Consider the following 20,678-nt stretch of genomic DNA (forward strand, 5'->3'; position numbering starts at 1 on the left):
GAAGGCAAAAACAAATAAAAATCAGCAAACCGGACTGACTAGCATAAAAGCAACTAGGCTTCGGCAATGGGCAATGATCCACACCAAAAAAGATAACGATTTAAATTACAATGGTATCTCTGGTTGTAAGAAGAAAAATGTATTCTAAAGATATTGTTGAAGAATTCAGAGAATGATGGTATACTGAAGCAAATGAGGAACTAAAGAGATCAACCTCGTGAAAAGCAAACATCATTCTCAACGTTGAGCTAATGTTTTGACTAAAAAACATTCAAAAATGTAACTTCACTCTATTCACTTATCTTACTATGCCATTTCCATCTTTTTAAAATAAAGTTGAAAGTACTTTCTCAAAACCTCATCTGTTTACTGTTAAATATATAAGTTTTCTTTCAACTTTCTAACAGAAGTCAATCAACCTTTCCGAGAATGAATCAGCTGTTAGGTAACTAACTATATATGTGGACTGAAAGAAAATGTTGTTTTTTTCCCAATAGAAGAATCCACCTAATTTTTTTGAGAAATAGTTTTTAAATTATGTAGAAAATATGTCCCCAAAGTTAATACTTTTCATATTTATTTGGAAAAGAGTCCTTGGAATATATTTTCAAAATGACAACCATTTTACAGAATTATATATTATCAACTTAATATGTTGTTAGTACTAAACTTAGATCTACTTTTGAGACATCACCATGCAACTGACAATCACAGTGTACATGCCAGGGATTAACATATTAAGATATATTCAACTCATTAATTAAGAGACACAATTATGTGAAATTTAAAAACAAATTTTAATAATCTGCCTTCACTGACCAACTTAAGAGTCCATGTATATCTAAATTTGTACAAAACAGACTTTTTGAAATGTTTAGTTTAAAAACCAAATTCCCTGAATATCTTTCATTATTTTTAATTAAAAGCTAATGCTTAAGTAAATTTAACCATAAACAAACATAAACTTCACACAAAAAAACTATTAAACTGAGCAGATACGCACCGATACAATAAAGTCCATCATGGCTGAAGTTTCAAGCACACAACCTTATGGGTCATTGGCCAAGTGGCCTTAATGGTTTCATTAGGGCCTCAAAACAATAACTTGACCAAAGAGATGGCTTCTGTCCAGATTGGCTGCCCCTAGGCTCCAATTCTCTTGATAACTGGAACTGGGAAAAGTCATTTATGAAATAGCTCGTAAGCTCCCAAGAAGGGTGAAACATTGGAGCAACTTAGGTTTCAACCTTTCCACATCTATTAACCTGAGGCCATGAAGAGCAAGAAAAAGTTATTTGCCTTTAGTTTATAGAAGAATGATCATTTCAATTTTTGTTAGTAATCATTTCTGGGTAGGTTAAAAAAATTCTTACCAAGGAAAATTAAGCAATTCTCCAAGAAATAAAATATATCAAATAGCAGTATTTTATATTGCTTGACAATACTTATAATAAAACTCCCCAAACTTAAAGAAAAACATGTTGTAATTTTAAAATTCAAACTTGGAACAATATTATGTCAACCTCAGTGGAGCTGACATTTTGTTTCGTTTCACTAAACTAACTCTCCTGTTGACAAGCAGTTTTACAGAAAGCAAAGTATACACTGTTTACGATCAGAAGGCATATCAGCAACATACTTGAAGTCAAACCACCCCAAATGGTTTTATTGACCACTCACCCTCCAATAAATGAGAAGGGAAAAAAAAAAAGAAAGAGGATAGTATCCAATGACCTTCCCATTTTTGGTTTTTTAACTTTTTACATATTTTAGTGATAGCTAGACATGTTGAGACAGACTTCTTAGAGAGGTTCAAATAACTTATACTACAAAAGAAGGTGTGAACTTCGTTACTTCAATCTAGATTTACATAAAACTTAGAATCACACATTGAGCATTTAAGCAAACCATCTCCCAACAATTTACAAATGAGGTTATCAGGGTCCAAACAGCAAAGACCATAGAACTACCCAGTCACAAACTTATCCAGAACCCAGATTCCTAATCCAACCTAATGTTTTTTCCTCTAAGCTGTTTCAGTGCATTCAATGAACATTTACTGAGCAGCAAACTACATGCACTGAACCACTTGCACATAACAGGGAGAAACAGCACAGTCCCTGTCATCACTGAGAAGTCAGGCCAATAGTAGAGCAAACTGTTCTTGGTCAGTTGCTCAGTCTTGTCTAACTCTGCAATCCCATGGACTGCAGCACGCCAAGCTTCCCTATCCTTCACTATCTACCGGAGTTTGCGCAAACTCTTAATACAAAGTGATGAGAGGACAGGCAGAGCATTCTACCAGAATGCAGCGTGAGACAGCAAGCAGACGTACTAAGGGACAAGAGCTGTGAGATGGTATCATGGAAGGTAAAGGCTCAGTCAAGACTCCATGGGCTCAGCTTGGCGAACCACCAGTGATATCTGTTTCACACAGGATGCCAGTAGGCCAAAACCAGACACTGAAGGGCAAAAACCTACAGACTTAAGAATTCAACCTGAAAACAATAAAGAAATCCATGAAAGGTAATAGAACCAGATCAGAACTTAAGAAAAGTCACTCTGGATATCCTGTAAACACTAGTGAGGGCTAGCCCATCGGCACGAAGACAGCTGCTCAGGTACCGAAGAAGGATGTGCGCTAAGGGCAGTAGGAGCACTGCAGGGGGGAGGGGCGCAGACTCTCTTATTTTGGTGGTAGGAACTATCTAGAATCACTATTCATCATGTGACAAATGAGTCAGTCTCGACCAAACAATGCTAAAAATCTATAAATTCAAATTACATCACTACAGAAATTATTTGCATGTATAAACAAGAAAAGCAAACAACACTTTAATTAACAAATAAGGCTGTCTGCCTAATATACATCTAATATCTTGCTGGCTAGTATGAGAAACTTGCCAGAGGACTTTTGTGTCTCGCTGACTACTGTATCTCAAATACTCAGAGCAATGACATTTAGAATAATTCTAAGGCACATAGCATGGTTGAATGAATGAAGGACACTACTATAAAATAAACTGTCTTGACAGAACTTAAAACCCAAGATTATCATATTAGGTAACAACAAACACATTAAGACAATTTTGGAGCACAAAATTGCATAGTACTATAAACAAGGGTTCAGGGTTATATAAATTTAAAAAATTGGAGAGAAAAGTTTCAGAGTAGATGATTAAAATGAAACCAAGGAAGGTAATTCCAGGTTAAATGATAAATGGGAACAGAGTAACCATGGGACTCCTAAGAACTTAGTTCAACCAAAGCAGACATCAATATGTTACAAAAAACTGTGAGAAATCAGATGAAGACAGAATTTTAGATTGCTAAAAATCTTTAAAATCAAGAGGATGCATTGATCTGAGGTATTTGCATAGATCACAGTAGAAGGCTTTTAAGCAATCAAGGGTAAGAGAATAAAATATTTCAAGTAACATAGAAGGAAAATTAGACATAACAATATATTGAGCAATCAAAGAGAAAACCTAAGACTAATAAGGTAGAAACAGTGGAAACCAGGAAGGAAAGAACAAAGCTAAAAAGTATGTCAGTAGGAAACCAATCAACTTTGAGTATGACTGAACATGAAGAAAGAAAACAACTACAGAATAAAACAGGAATGTCTCAAAGGTTATTTAAGAAAATATTTTAGTTCTGGTGACTGGTAGAATCCTGGAGTCACTGACAGGAAAGTTGCAGACTCAAGGAAAACTCAAGGAAGTGGATTGACAAGCTTCCCACCGGCCTCCCACTTAGGCTTGTGCCCTCAGCCATTCAGAACACACACAAAACATGTTTCTCTGGCACAATCGATCTACATCAGACAGACTGGCAATCAGGTTTGTAAGAGTTCTAACAATTAATATACAGTGAAACATAAGTTACCAAGTGGATCAGATGTTCAAGTTCACTAACTGCGCCATTCCATTACTGTCTTAATGATACACTGGAAGTCAAATAATAAGCAGGCTGCTTGGTTAAGGAGTGATTTAGAGCAAAAGGCAGCACTGGGGGATATCTCATTCAGGCAATGATCAAGTCTGAAGAAATACACAGAACAGTCAGCTAGAGCATAAAATTCTCTCAACCCTAAACAGTTCTGGATAAGTTATGTCCAATTCTGATTCTTAAAACATATTTTTCTAGACTTTCAAATGACAAAACTACTTTCCAATCCTACTTCTTTAGACAAAACCCTATCTAAAATTTTGTCTATCTTTTGACATGTGAATATGATTGATTTGGCCACAATCTAGTCTAGCTTAAGTCTTGCAAACAATCCATATTTAAGTTCAAGGTGAGAGGACAACTTCTTCCATCACATGTTGATCTTATCAAGCTCTTAAAATGTTAACCACCCTTCACTGCCACCTACAAATAATATGTGATAAGTGATATGGTAGAGGTCAGTGCCCAGTATTACCGGTGCATTCCAACAAAGGGGGTGAATAAATCTACATGGGAGAGGTAGGAAAGACTTGTTCACAGAGGTGACATCTAAACTAATGTTACAAGGTTAGAGCAGTATCCCACTGTCAGAAAGGAAAGAAATACAAGTTCAGATACATCTATTTGTACCAAGGCTAGTGGAGGTGATGGAATTCCAGCTGAGCTATTTCAAATCCTAAAACACGATTCTGTTAAAGTGTTGCACTCAATATGCCAGCAAATCTGGAAAAATTAGCAGTGACCACAGAACTGGAAAAGATCAGTTTTCATTCCAATCTCAAACAAGGGCAATGCCAAAGAATGTTCAAACTACCACACAATTGCACTCATTTCACATGCAAGCAAAGTAATACTCAAAATCCTCTAAGCTAGACTTGAACAGTATGGGAACCAAAAACTTCCAGATGTTCCAGCTGGATTTAGAAAAGGCAGAGAAACCAGAGATCAAATTGCCAACATCTGTTGGCTCATAGAAAAAGCAAGAAAATCCCAGAAGAACATTTACTTCTGCTTCATTGACTTTGTTAAAGCCTACGATTGTGTGGATCTCAACAAACTGTGGGAGATTCTTCCAAAGATGGAATACAAGACTATCTTACCTGCCTCCTGAGAAACCTGTATGCAGGTCGAGAAACAACAGTTAAAACCAGATATGGAACAACGGACAGGTTCCAAATAGGAAAAGGAGTACGTCAAGGTTGTACATTGTCACCCTGCTTATTTAACTTATATGCAGAGTACATGATGCAAAATGCCAGGCTGGACAAAGCACAAGCTGGCATCAAGATTGCCGGAAGAATTATCAATAACCTCAGATATGCAGGTGATTCCACCCTTATGGCAGAAAGAGAAGAGGAACTAAAGAGCCTCTTGATGAAAGTGAAAGAGGAAAGTGAAAAAGTTGGCTTAAAACTCAACATTCAGAAAACTAAGATCATGGCATCCGGTCCCATCAGGTCCCATCACGCAATGGCAAACAGGTAGGGAAACAGTGACAGACTTTATTTTGGGGGTTCCAAAATCACTGCAGATGGTGACCGCAGCCATGAAATTAAAAGACGCTTGCTCTTGGAAGAAAAGCAATGACAAACCTAGACAGTGTTAAAAAGTAGAGACATCATTTGCTGACAAAGGTCCATCTAGTTAAAGCTAGATTTTTCCAGCAGTCATGTATGGGTGTGAGAGTTGGATCATAAAGAAGGCTGAGCACTGAAGAACTGATACTTTTGAACTGTGGTGTTGGAGAAGACTTTCAAGAGTCCCTTGGACTGCACGGAGACCAAACCAGTCAATCCTATAGGAAATCATTCCTGAATATTCAGTGGAAGGACTGACGCTGAAGCTGAAGTTCCAATATTCTGGCCACCTGATATGAAGAGCCAACTCACTGGAAAAGACCCTGATGCTGAGAAAGATTGAAAGCAGGAGGAGAAGGAGATGACAAAAGACGAGATGTTTGGACAGCATCACCAATTCAATGGACATGATTTTGAGCAAGCTCCGAGAGGTGATGGACAGGGGAAGCCTGGCGTGCTGAAGTCCATGGGGTCTCAGAGAGCTGGACAAGACTGAGTGACTAAACAACACCAACTACTTTGTACCAAGAATGTAAATGGCATGAGCTGAGTTACACATGGCTAGATTTTGGTATGGGCTGCACACAGTGGATTCTTCTGTAGGTACTTAGAAGTCCAGAATCCTAAGCCTGGAAGCAACTAAATCAAATATATTTTGGAAGAATAACTCTGCCACTACCGTGGAAAAGTAAAGAAGAGGTGAGTAAAAGTAACTGGAGGCAAAGAGCTAAATTATAAATCCACTGAAATAGTCCAACAAACATCATTAAAGCCTAAACTAAAACAACTTCAAAAACAAGAGCAAAATTAACATTTTTAAAGGGGGGGAAAAAAGGAAATAGGCATGACATTAACAGTTATCTCTGCAAGTAGGTAAAAATTACACTTAAGTGATGATGTAAAGATAAAATGCAAATAAAGGACATAATTATTCTTTGGAGAAATTAAGCAATAAGAGGAGAATCTGACAGTTACTAGAATGGCTCACATATAAAAAAATATATATATATATTTGTCATGGGGGAAATACACATGCATAAGGCAAGAGGGAAGGAACCAATATAAGGGGGCTGCTAAATAGTCTAATCAAGAGTTAACTGTGAGTATTGCTTAAGAATCAGAAATAGATGAGACCAAAGGCCTAAGCTGAAAGTAAAACTTCATGAGACCTTGTTCTACCTAATAGAAGCATACAAAAAAGGTAAACAGATGTATTAAATTTAAAAACCAAGGTCTTCAGAGTTTACATAAGTGGGGGGGGTGGGGTGGGGAGGAGTGCGGGGGTGGAAACCAGGTCAAGATTTTTGATGCCCTGCTTTCCAATGGATATAGTCACTTTGGAAAACTCATTATATATCATTTCAAAGTCCTCACATCATTCCCTAAAAACCACGAGGGATGGAGAGCTGATCTATAAAACAAAAGAGGGGAGGGAATTTTGTGAGAAATTCAAAGTCATGAGAATTTTGACAGAAATGTAACAGAAGAATTGAATGAATAATTGCCAAGCAACTTCGTCTTAAAGACGAAGCTTTAGGTACAACATCAGAGAAATAAAAGATCTGGAGTTAAAGGTTAAATCTGCAGGATAATTAAGTAGCTGGTCAAAAGAGCCAAAGAAAATCACCAAAGTAGACAAAGTTTGAGAGACCTTGAAAAATGACCACAACAAGGTCAGGATCTTGGCAATGTGACTGTGGGAAGGTTCAGAGACTTTAAAAAGTGGCTAAAGAATCTGAATAAAGTCACCTATTGATATTTAATACAGATTTACTGATTGAATCATATGAAATCAGATATTTAACTGTTTTGACCTACAAAACAGCAATTATTTCATATAGTTCAAACTGTTACTACAAACAGAATTATATATACATAATATATAGGTAAATGTAAAATGACAGAAAGGGAGTTAAAAAACACAATTATCAACAACTGTGACTTGAACTCAAACAACATGGGTTTTCAAATTTAAACATTTACAGAATAAGTTCAGTTTGCAAAATATCAATGTTTTGCGCCACAAAATATTTTTTAAATTTCTTTAAAGTAAAAAAGTAGCAGCAGAAATTTTTCTCTCCCAATTCAGAATAAGTCTAATGTACTTTAAAACTAAGGTCAAAACCCACAAACCAATAAAATGTCTAGGTAAATATCACACTAAATATCTTAGTGAGAACCACAACTTAGTAGAATGCATGAATTTCACATAACTATATTCAAAAACAGCAGCTCCAGACTTTCTGCTAAAAGTGATGATATAAAGCCATTTTTCAGAATTTGATTAAACTTAGAAAAAAACTTCAGATATTTTCCCAAGATACAAACTGATAAGGCAAAATGGAAGATCAACAACAAATAGAGGGCAAGGATAAAAATACTTTTTCACAAGAACAGAGGACACTCTAATTAAATATAATTTATAAAACATCTTAACATATTAGAGTTGAAATTAATAGTTGTTTATCTTAAAAGATCATTTTCCAGTTACAATAGGTTGAATAAATTATGTAATATTTCATATAAAGCAATACCATACAATCATTAAAATGCTGATGAAAAATGAAGTATTTATAAGAAGTTAGCAACTTTATCTCTAGCCAAAGGAGGCATAAATGTTTTATTATAATACTAATAAGTAACAAACAAAAGGTTCAATGGTAGAAGACATCCCTAAATTCTGCTACTCTTCCATAACCGTAAGAATACTTTCTGACAATATAAACAATATCCCTATGGATCTATATTCAAGAAACCTATTAGTCAAAACTAATAAATTTACATTTGACATTCACAAATCACCTTGCTTATTCAAACCAATTCTTTCTCATTCCTCAACATTCATTTCCTCCATAAAACCGTCCTTGCTACAAAAAAACAAAACGCGTAATTCCAAAACAGCCTTTATCATGCTCAGCTGTACTTTAAGGGTCTCTCCCCTTCTAGAACTACATTCATCTCATTTTCATTTCTTCAGCCCCAAACTCCAATCCTAGGAGATAAAGTAGAATATTTACTTTTTAGATGAAATAAAAGGATAAAGCATAATTTGCCCACAGTTCACTACATTCATGTTCCTATATGTGCCAAATACTGAACTTTAGTTTCAATAAAGAAGAAAATTATTTAAGATTGAAAGATATCATGTTTTCTGCATACCTCGGAGTAAGAGTTGCAGCAAAAGATAATCCTCTCAATTTAATGCAATATGTGTTGCAAATACTTCCTTTCAAACTTTTGTAAACACACTAATAAAGCTTTATTAAATTTAAAATAAAAATTTCAGCTTATCTCTAAATTCTAAGCAAAAAGAAAGTCAAGAAAACTTAATGTGCATCCTTAATGTTAACTGTTAGAAAATGCTTTCATTGTGAATATTTTAATATGTTGAGTAATGAAACATCACAATCCAGATAGTTCTGTCACTAACTGGGGATAGCACAGCAACCAGACAAGCCTTCTCTGGGACTCATTCCTTATCTACAAAAAGACAAGAGTTGGCAAATGATCTCCGAAACCCTGAAAGAGCTTACTGATGATGACTGCAATTACTTTAATTAAATAAACAATAGATTGTTTTCATTTCCATATTTACCATTGAGTCACCATCAAATCCTGTGATAGGCAGTCGTTCGCAATGGGAAAGAATAACTATTCTTTCCTCATGAAGAATTAAATGAGTTGCTATTTGTAGGAGAACTGAAAGGAAATCAGAGTTCCGTCTACGTTAATGTAAAGAAGTACACCTAGCCCACCGCCCAACATTCTTATCTCAACAAGCAGTTTGCAGTATTTCTCTTAGGAGACTTGTGAATGCCAAAAGTTCTAGTCTCTCTCTCTTTTTTTAATTTATCTCAGCTATGTGGTCAATTCTCTTTTATTAAATGTTTCATTTTCTTTATGACCTGAAAAAATTTTTAGGAACTATGATGATCTTAACAACTGCTGATGGGAATGACTGAGAAACTATCAAAATCAAACATCAGTGTTAGTTGAAATCCAATTAAAAAAACAGTTTTAAAGAATTAATATCACAGGTAAACTTACTACATATACTACAACAAATTTTAACCAAAGCTTTCTTTTCTGTCCCTCCTGACTGGAAAATTTATTTCTTTGACATTTAATTCTAATTGCAGTTATTTTAGATTCCTTTCGACTTCCTTTCTGTCTCAAAAATTGGATTAGGAAAAGATTAGTATATTCAACATGAAACAACTGACCTATCCAAACAACAAAACTGTCTAGGAATAAATGATACAGTGAGGCTTCACTGTCTTAATGTTAATTAAGAAAATAGGGAACAGAGCAGGAAGGCAGTAGGCACAAACTTAAATGGAAGTAAAATTCTACTAATGAATTAGCTATTAATAAAAGCAAAACTTTTGAGGAAAAAAAGGCATGGCTTCTCTTTTAAACAAGCCTGTGGCCAGAAATAAATGATTGTAATCACGGAACACTTAAACTTAAATATATATACCCATAAACCATAAAGAACTGGAACTATTTTCTAGTCAGTCATTTATACTCACCATAAAAATAGCCAAACTCTTCAGAAATGAGAAAAATACTTAATAAACACTCAAGTTAATGAAGTTTTGGTCGAGCAGAATCCTCCACTATGACTTTTCCTTTCAGGAAAAGAAAGCAGGAAACTATAGCACTGCTTTTTCTAAGCAGATCACTGCATGAAGGCAAACAGTGGCAATCAACAGTGAAAGATAACAAAAATCAGCGAACTACTGTGTAAAGGGCAGACATTAAAAACTATATATAAAAATAAGCAATTCAAGAGTGCTATTTCAAAGGGGTCTATTACTTATCAAAAAGATTAAAAGTATTAAGGTTATTTAAAAAGGAAAAAACAGCCATAGCCCTTGAAGTGCCTTATCTGTGACATTAACTGATGGCAGTGTATAATCATATATTTATACTATAGAGCTTACTGAACTTTCTTCTTCATAAGTAAATTCTATTGTTGGAGTAAAGTCTCCCAAGGCCCCTAAGTATTTCCATGTCATCCCTTCAAAATCCAAACCTCCCCACTCCCAAGAACTTATTGCAAAGATTGATCACTATCATCAAGGACTTCCATTTTTTCCCCTAAAGAATCTTTGTAATAGCTAGCTAGCTAGTTAACTAGTTTATGGTTAGTCCAAAGTTACATGGGGAGGTGACTTCTGCAAATTCTACTAGCAATAAAAACATTTACTAGAGTGTGCTCACTATAAATGGTGATTGCAGTCATGAAATTAAAAGACGCTTACTCCTTGGAAGGAAAGTTATGACCAACCTAGACAGCATATTAAAAAGCAGAGACATTATTTGCCAACAAAGGTCCATCTGGTCAAGGCCATCGTTTTTCCATTGGTCATGTATGGATGTGAGAGTTGGACTGTGAAGAAAGCTGAGTGCCGAAAAATTGATGCTTTTGAACCATGGTGTTGGAGAAGTCTCTTGAGAGTCCCTTGGACTGCAAGGAGATCCAACCAGTCCATCCTAAAGGAGATCAGTCCTCGGTGTTCATTGGAAGGACTGATGCTGAAGCTGAAACTCCAATACTTTGGCCACCTCATGCAAAGAGTTGACTCACTGGAAAAGACCCTGATGCTGGGAGGGATTGGGGGCAGGAGGAGAAGGGGACGACAGAGGATGAGATGGCTGGATGGCATCACCGACTCGATGGACATGGGTTTGAGTAGCCTCTGGGAGCTGCTGGTGGACAGGGAGGCCTGGCGTACTGCGATTCATGGGGTCGCAAAGAGTCGGACACGACTGAGCAACTGAACTGAACTGAACTGAAGAGTGTGCTGAACATCTGGGAAGGAAGGCAAGATAGATACTCTACAAGACTCTGTTCTTCTCTGCAACTCCGGGGGGAAACAAAGTTCTAGGTGCAAGCAGTAGGTAATCCAAGTGAAAAGAAACGGAACAAGCTAGTCCTGAGAGCCCTCAGGAAAAGTGGGCTGTGACACACGAGACACACCTGGAAGAAACTGAATACACTGCAGGCTTACACTGAAGAAATTCCAATTCACCAAAGGTCCTTATCCCCAGTCCTCTAATTGCTCCTCACTTTATCAGTGTTACTGGAAGTTCATCCCCAGGCCTAAGGGAAATTCATGCTCTGATGTGAAGAAGGAGTGCCAGTTAAGGTAAAAGGAATATGAAAGAATCCTTATTGTGACTTACTACAGCATAGTCAGATGTATTTAGCATCTAAGTTAGAAATGCCAATCATTACAGCTTTTATGACAGTAATAATTAATTTCTCTAATACCATGAGATGTGATACTAGGTAGTAAATAGGTTAGAAGGATTTCCTAGAACTATAATCACTAATTATAGTATTACTTCTATAGGAGAATGTTTTTGAAATTCAATCCTTTCATTAAGTTAAAATTTATCAAAGATAAACAGTAAGATTGGCACAACAGTACAGTGGTCAAATAGCCTGATTTAGAAGTCAAATTTCTGGATTTACCACCACTGGATATACAATTTTGGGTGAGTTACTCTAATCTCACTGTGCCTCCATTTCTGTATCTGTAAAGCAGCGGTTAAAAAAAAAAAAAGTAGGTAAAATATGGAGATTAAAAAAATAATAGGAGGTTAGGGGGAAAAAAAAGCACAAGAGTGATTACTTCATAAGTGTTTCGTTAAGTAGAGCAGATAAATATTAACTCTAAATAAACGTAGCTACTACTGCCATTGAGGAAAAGTACTTAAAATTCAGTTTCTTATCCACCCAACATACTTCTACTTACACTTAAAGACCTAGACCAATCGATCCTTTGTTAACTCCTTCTTAAACTCCATACAAACTGAATATTCCCTCCTTGGTCCCTCAATGTACACTCAACTAAAAGTACATCAATAATATTCACAAATCCACATATTGAGAGTCACAGACCTTGAAACAAACTATAGAGGTCATTTAGTTCTGGTTCAAGTAGACTTTCAAGGCCATATACTTATTGTACTCTTCCCAAAGTCATTTTTAAAGATATGAATGTTTGAGCAGTTGGTTTGTAACACAACTTTTAAAAAATAAATAAAACACTATAATCAACTATCAAGATTCTGAACTTCAATACTGAAGTATCAAAAGCTGACATTATTTCAGGTTTTTCTAAATCTTTTGTTTATGGTCAAAACACAAAATATATTTAATCTACTTTAACAATAGAATTACTAAGTCTGTTTAAGATACTCTGTAAGGTCAGAATACTTAAGAGTAAATAAGCTGGGAGGTGGGAGGGGGGATCGGGATGGGGAATATATGTAAATCCATGGCTGATTCATGTCAATGTATGATAAAAACCACTACAATATTGTAAAGTAATTAGCCTCCAACTAATAAAAATAAATAGAAAAAAAAAATTAGTACCCATGGAGTCAGAGACAATTGGGAAAAAAAAAAAAAAAGAGTAAATAAGCTGTATTCTCTTAAGATCTGTAACAACTTAAAAGACTAAAAATATGTGGCATAAAAAACATAATCTATTAAGTAAAATGTAATATCACCTACTAATACAAGATTATAAAAAACATTTCTATCATTTTTCTGTTCACTATATGGAAAGGTAATCATACATGACTTTACTGTAAGATTCATACTATAGTTAAAGACTCTATGAACTTTGTACCTGATACTACAACACTTCTTTGGGGTGCAATCATAAACAGATTTTCAAAAATAGCAGGTAAATATAACTCAGTGTGTACCAATGTCATCTTCTCATTGTGGCTTTCCCTGAATGCCCTATCTAAAATCACCACCTCAATCATTTCTTTAACTCTGTTCTATCTTTCCTTATTGTATTTACCACGACTAACAAACATTATGTCTCAACTGATTATCATCAGACTCTCAATAAAACCTAAGATCCACAAAGACAAGAAAGTCTCTGTTTTATAAAGTTATGTCTTTGTTGCCAAGATCAGTATGTGACATACAGATAGTGCTTAACCGACAATGAATGATTAAACAAATACTTCTGAAGTAAGAGCATGAATTTTAAGTGTTTGGTGAAACAAAAGGCACAATCATTTCAGTTAAAACCAAGAGAATGTTCATTTTACCGGGACTTTATAGAGATTTTCTTTTCCTGTAACTCAAGAGTAGGTAGTATACAAAGAGTAGGAGCGCAATTTACAAATAAAGTTTATGTCTTCAAAGTTCCTCTAGCTATAGTTTTTCCACTCGTCATGTATGGATGGGAGAGTTGGACCACAAAGAAGGCTGAGCACTAAAGAATTGATGCTTTTGAACTGTAGTGCTGGAGAAGACTTTTGAGAGGTCCTTGGACTGCAAGGATATAAAACGAGTCAATCCTAAAGGAAATCAGTCCTGAATATTCATTGGAAGGACTGACGCTGAAACTGAAATGCCAATACTTTGGCCACCTGAAGCACAGAGCCAACTGATTAGAAGAGACCCTAATGCTGGGAAAGATTGAAGGCAGGAGGAGAAGGGGACAACAGAGGATGAAACGGTTGGGTGGCATCACCGACTTGAAGGATATGAGTTTGAGCAAGCTCTGGGAGATGACGAAGGACAGGGAAGCCTGGGGTGCTGCAGTCCATGAGGTTGAGAAGAATCAGACACAACTGAGCGACTGAACAAGAACAGGGCAAGCTGGAGTTCAAAAATCATAACAGGAAAATAATAAAGTCTCTCTTAAAAAATGAACACTTTAGGTATGTTCTGATTTTCTAAGATCAACTATATTTAAGTTTTTATCCCAGAGCAAATAAATTAATTATCTAAAAAATGGAGAGACCAATGCATAAATCAGCCTCAAGAATCAACCTTCAACCAGCTAAATGTTAACCAAGAGAACAGTATCTACTATTATTTGAACTAAGCCTCTTTTGGAAAGGAGTGAAGTGGAAGAAAAGTCAGAGAATTGAGAAGAGACTCAAATCTCTGCCACTATGTGGCAAACGGATGAAACCTGACCAGAATCCACCCTTCAAACTGCACATTCTGAGTCATAAAACATTTAACAAATTTAAAAGGATAGAAATCATACAATGTCTGACCTCAGAGCAAAATGGTATTAAACTAGAAGCCAATAAGAGAAAATAACTGGAAAATCTCAAAACACACAGAGCCCAAACAACACATCTCTAGGTAACACATGGATCAAAGAAGAAATCAAGAGAAAATATGTGAACTAAATGAAAATGAAAACACAACTTATCAAATTTTATGGGATGCAGCAAAAGCTGTGCTTAAAGGAAAATTTATAGCACTGAATACATGTATTTGAAGAGATTTTAAATCACCTCAGGCGTCACCTTATGAAGCAAGAAAAAGGGCAAACTAAATCCAAAGTAAGCAAAAGAAAAGAAATAGTATGAATTATTTTCAATGGAATTGAAAAGAAGAAATCAACAGGGAAAAATCAATGAAACCAAAAGTTGGTTCTTTGAAAATAACTATAAAATCAGTAAGTTTCTAGCCCTATCAAGTAAGGAAAGAAGAGAGGACACAAATAACTAACATCAGAAATGACAGGGCAATATCACTATGGATCCATGGACATTAAAAAGGATAATAAAGAAGCACTATGGACAAGTTTATGCTCACAAATTTTATAACCTAGATGAAATGAACCAATTTCTGAAAGGTACAATTTGCCCAAACTTACACAAGAAATAGACAATCTGAACAGGCCTATACCTACTAAGAAATTGAATCAATAATAACCTTCCTAAACAAAAAGCATCAGGCCCATTAGGGTGCACTGGTGCTTCTATCAGACATTTCTTTAAGGAAGAAATTATACCAAGTCTCTACAATCTCCTTCATCAGACAGAAGCAGAGAGAAAACTTTCTAATTCATTCTATGAGGATTGCTCCAATACCAAAACCAAGCAAAGGTATTACAAGGAAAAACAAACAAAAAACTACAGACCAATATCTCTCATGAACATAGATGCAAAAATCCTAAACAAATACCAACAAATCAAATTCAACAATGTATGAGAAGAATTATACACAGCAACAAAGTGGAACTTATTCCACTTTTGAGGAATAGTATTTGAGGCTAGGTCAACAATCCAAAATCCATTAAAGTAATCCAACACATCAACAAACCACATGTATGATTATCACTCAGCACAAAAACCTCAATATCCCTATCAAAGTTTCTAATGGCTGCATTACAGTTCCTTCAAAGTGCTTTCAGGACCACAAGTTTCAGACTTAATTGTAAAACTCATTAAAAATTAAATTATGAGACTCTACTCCCTCAATAAGCCAGCCCAGATAAGCATTTTTATCAAGCATCACAGGTGAATCCTATGTGAACTTAAATTGAGAATTAGCTTCCTAATTATTAAGAATTAGTGTCCTTACTCCTTGGAAGGAAAGTTATGACCAACCTAGACAGCATATTAAAAAGCAGAGACATTACTTTGCCAGCAAAGGTCCATCTAGTCAAGGCTATGGTTTTTCCAGTGGTCATGTATGGATGTGAGAGTTGGACTATAAAGAAAGCTGAGCCCAGAAGAATTGATGCTTTTGAACTGTGGTGTTGGAGAAGACTCTTGAGAGTCCCTTGGACTGCAAGGAGATCCAACCAGTCCATCCTAAAGGAGATCAGTCCTGGGTGTTCATTGGAAGGACTGATATTGAAGCTGAAAACTCCCAATACTTTGGCCACCTGATGCGAAGAGCTGACTCATCTAAAAAGACCCCGATGCTGGGAAAGATTGAGGGCAGGAGGAGAAGGGGACGACAGAGGATGAGATGGTCGGATGGCATCACCGACTCAATGGACATGGGTTTGGGTAAACTCCGGGAGTTAGTGATGGACGGGGGGGCTGGCGTGCTGCAGTTCACGGGGTCGCAAAGAGTCGGACGCGACTGAGCGACTGGACTGAACTGAACTGAGTGTCCTAATTTAACTTTTCAAAACTCAGTTGAAGCCACCTATTATGTGTCTCCATCACCCCATCAGAATTTCTATCCCCTGTGTTAGTCATGTATTTCTAACTTTTACCACATTATCTCTTCCCAACAGCCTTCCCCATTTCCCAAAAAGAAACCTCTCTCAATAACTCCAATTAAGACAGAGATTCACAACTTTTTGTTTTAAACAACCAACATACTGAGCACAATCCCAGCAGTGAAGTTACTACAGGATGCTACATAGATCAAATAAGCCATGAGATTCCTACAATTCTAGGCATTTGATCTACTTTTCACCCACAAATCAACCTAAATGGTGTAAAAATCTATTTGATTAAAGTTGGTCTATAATATTCAAAAAGTATAATAAAAACATAGCTTCATTGCTTCAGTAAATTTTCTATGGACTCTTCATCATCATGCAAACCAAGAACTTTCAGATACCCAAGCTGGGTTTAGAAAAGGAAGAGGAACCAGAGATCAAATTCCAACATTCACTGGATCACAGAGAAAGTTAGGGAATTTCAGAAAAGCATATACCTCTGTTCTACCGACCACACCAAAGCCTTTGACTGTGTGGATCATAAAAAACTGTAGAAAGCTCTTAAAGAGATGGGAATACCAGACCATCTTACCTGTCTCCTGAGAAACCTGTATGCAGGTGAAGAAGCAACAGTCAGAACGCTGTATAGAACTGACTGCTTCAAGATTTAGAAAGAAGTACGATGGGGCTGTCTGCTGTCACCCTGCTTGTTTAATCTATATGCTGAGCACGTCATGAGAAATGAGTTACAAGCCAGAATTAAGACAGGTGGGAGAAAGATCAACAACCTCAGATATGTGGATGATACCACCCTAACGGCAGAAAGCGAACAGTAACTATAGAGCCTCTTGATGAGGGTGAAGGAGAGTGAAAGAGCCAGCTTAAAACTAAATATTAAAAAAACTAAGATCATGGCACCTGGCGCCATTACTTCATGACAAATAGAAGGGGAAAAGGTGGAAGCAATGACAGATTACAGGACTTCTCTGTAGCTCAGATGGTAAAGAATCTGCCCTGAATGCAGTAGACCCGGGTTCGATCCCTGGGTCGAGAAGATCCTCTGGAGAAGGGAATGGCAACCCACTCCAGTATTCTTGCCTGGAGAATCCCTTGGACAGAGAACCCTGGCAGGCTATAGTCCATGGGGTCACAAAGAGGGACACAGCTGAGTGACTAAGACTACTTACTACCATACTACACACTATACTACTAGTGACAGGTTCACTCTTCTTGGGCTCTAAAATCACTGCAGATGCTAACTGCAGCCACGCAATCGGAAGACGTTTGCTTCTTGGCAAGAAAGCTGTAATAGGCCTACACGCCTAGACTGTGTTAAAAAGCAGAGGCATTACTCTGCCAACAAAGGTCCATGCAGCCAAGGCTATGGTCTTCCTAGTGGTCATGTACAGTATGAGAGCTGGACTAAAGAAAGTGGAGCACTGAAGAACTGATGCCTTCAAACTATGGTGCTGGAAAAGACTCCTGAGAGTCCCCTTGACAGCAAGGAGATCAAACCAGTCAACCTTAAGAGAGATCAACACAGAATATTCATTGGAAGGACTGATGCTGAAGTTGAAACTCCAGTGTTTTGGTCATTTGATGTGAACAGCTGACTCACTGGAAAAGGCCCTAAAGCTGAGAAGGATTGAGGGCAGGAGAAGAGGGCATCAGAGGATGAGACAGCTGGATGGCATCACTGATGCAATCAACATGAACTTGGGCAAACTTTGAGAGATGGTGAGGGACAGAGAGGCCTGCTGTGCTGCAGGCCCCGGGGTCACAAAGAGTTGGACATGACGAGGCGACTGAACAACAATTCATTTTTACAACATAAAGAAAATTACGAGTCAACACTCAGTATTTTTGATCTGGATCACGAGTTTATATTGATTAAAACAAAAAATCAAGATGTAAAATAAAAAAGGCTCTGCTTTCCATTCTGTGGTTGTATTTAAGACAGTAGTAAAATATTTGACCAAACATATTGACAAAGATTCTAAGTGTTACCTACTTGATACGTTAAAAAATGAAAAACTGCCAAACTATTGCTACTTTAGGTAAATTGCTACTTTAGGTGATTTACCTAAATCTATCTAAATTTATCTGCCTCTTTCTAAAACTCAGATTTTTCCCTCTGTAAAACTGGGGGTTGGGGGGAGAGAGGAAGGTGGTTAGTCATTATTTTTGGTTCGTTCTAGTCCTTCTGTTCCTTATCTTTGTCTAATTTCATCGTACAACAGGAAGAAAAAAGAAAAAAACTCTTAATAATTACAAATTGTACCATTCACTGAGGTTTAAAGAATACACACTCACTACTGCCTCAAAAGAGTCAAGAGGTTAGCTGATAAGAGAGGATTAGGAACCACATTATTTTGAAGTTTCTTTGTTTCACAGTCCGTTACATTTCTCTAAGTCATTCAAAAGTGAATCACACACAACTGAACAATGTCAACATTTGATCACGAAAAAATACTGCAAACTCCAAATTCCAAGGCAGAACGTCCTCCAGAGGACACTGACAGGATTTGAAGTAACTTGACAATTTTGAACCAGACCCCTGTGATATTGGAAAACAGCAAAGGTTAAGAAATCCTTCCACCGCCACCTTTCTGGAAACAGCTTACTGCAAAGAACCAACAGTCTCCATAGACTTAGTGAAGCAAGATGCGGGAACTGGCTGCCTGGGTGCTTCGTGGCATTGGACTCTCTGCGGTTCCACGGCCTGGAGCCCACAGGGCTCCTCTATCCACGTGATTTTGCAGGCAATACTGGAGTGGGTTGCCATTTCCTCCTCCAGGGGATCTTCCTGACCCAGGGATCCAACCTGCATTCCCTGTACTGGCAAGCAGATTCTTTTACCACTGAGCCACCTGGGAAGCCCTGTAACAAGGCCAGACATAGTGCCTGCAAATTACCATTCTTTGCTTCAAAAATGACCAGCTGAACTGCTTGTCCCCATAGAGCAACTGGAGCAATATATTGCCCAAATTCTAAGATCTCTTCCCCCAGGTTCCTGAACTTTGGCCCACCCTCACTCTGAAACAGGATACACCTCCAACAGTTTTTCCTCAGAAGTCTGGTCTAGGGAGTAAAAGTTTCTCTGATTTACAGTCCAATCATACTACCATTTCATCTCACTTTCCCACACTCAGTTCTTTCTAGCCTTGCTTTCTCTTCCTCATAAAAGAAAACTCCTTTTGCCTAATAGTTGAGGCTCTTACAGACCTTACGGTCGGGGTACTCCCCGTTCTCCAACAGTTCTCTCGCGCACGCCCCTGAAACATTCCTTTCGAATCAAGACCCTCCTTATTCAGTCCAGACTTTTATCTTTGAGACCTTTTCCAATTTCCCAAGGGCCAAGTCTGAAAGATAAACTGCCTTGGCCGTTTCTTTAAGTGACACGTGTTGATCCTTTATAAGAAGGGGAGATACTGGCTCCACCGGGAAAGGCCAGGAGCATTTCTGAGATCTGAAGTTCTTGGCCACTGCCCTACAGCTGAGAGAAGGGAGGAGGTGAGCAACCGGACTAGGTCAACTCTGGGACCACCTGGCCCCACGGCCGTCCACAGTGAACGGGCCATGAATATTCTGACCACCTATTTCGAACTCCTGGACAGATCCAGCGGCTGGGCTGGACAGACGTCGCTTCCTCGGGGGCCCCAGCGCCCCGGGGCAGGTGGTAAGGTCCTGCCCTACCGCCCATCTCATTGCTCCCGCCCGCTCCATCCTCAGCTGGCCACCCGGCCGGCTTCCCTGCACAGGACTGACCTCCTGGCCCCGTCTTCCCCCCACTGCTCTCACTCCAGCCCTCACAGGAGGACTCACCATGGCGCCAAGGAAAGGTCGTGGGCCCGACGCCCAGGAGTTTACCGGGGTCGTCCCGGACCTCCCCTCCCAACCCCGCAGCCTGGAGCCACTCGACACCGCGAGGGAGAGGATCTTCCGGCTCGGCCGGAAGTTCTGCTCGGCGGGACAGGAACTCCCTCCCCTCTGCCGAACGCCGGCGACCCCACGCCACGCAGAGGTGAGGCGACGCAGGACGTCCTCTATTGCCACTTCCGTGGGTGCTAGGTTAGAGGCCGGGGGCGGTGCTGACCTTGAGAGCGCGCGGGGGGCAGGCGCAGGCGCAGCCCAGGTAGGTGGGCGCGCGGCGCGTTGGTGCGGCGCCTCCGAGGATCCGGAG

The 20,678-nt window shown here is 38.2% G+C and overlaps 1 protein-coding gene across 2 annotated transcripts in view; it reads right to left on the bottom strand.

Moving 5' to 3' along the window:
- Positions 1–20,453, bottom strand: part of TMEM161B (transmembrane protein 161B) — a 72,085-nt gene extending 51,632 nt beyond the window's left edge. Inside the window, exon 1 of one of the 2 annotated variants that reach the window (XM_061151971.1) lies at positions 20,321–20,453. In XM_061151971.1, coding sequence (XP_061007954.1) covers positions 20,321–20,323 — 3 coding nt within the window. In that variant the 5' untranslated portion in view covers positions 20,324–20,453. The remainder of the gene's footprint in view (positions 1–20,320) is intronic. The other variant, XM_061151975.1, reaches the window with a different exon arrangement.
- Between the last annotated feature and the right edge of the window lie 225 nt (positions 20,454–20,678).

This window comes from Dama dama, chromosome 9 (genome assembly GCF_033118175.1).
Source record: "Dama dama isolate Ldn47 chromosome 9, ASM3311817v1, whole genome shotgun sequence".
Lineage (NCBI taxonomy): Eukaryota > Metazoa > Chordata > Mammalia > Artiodactyla > Cervidae > Dama > Dama dama.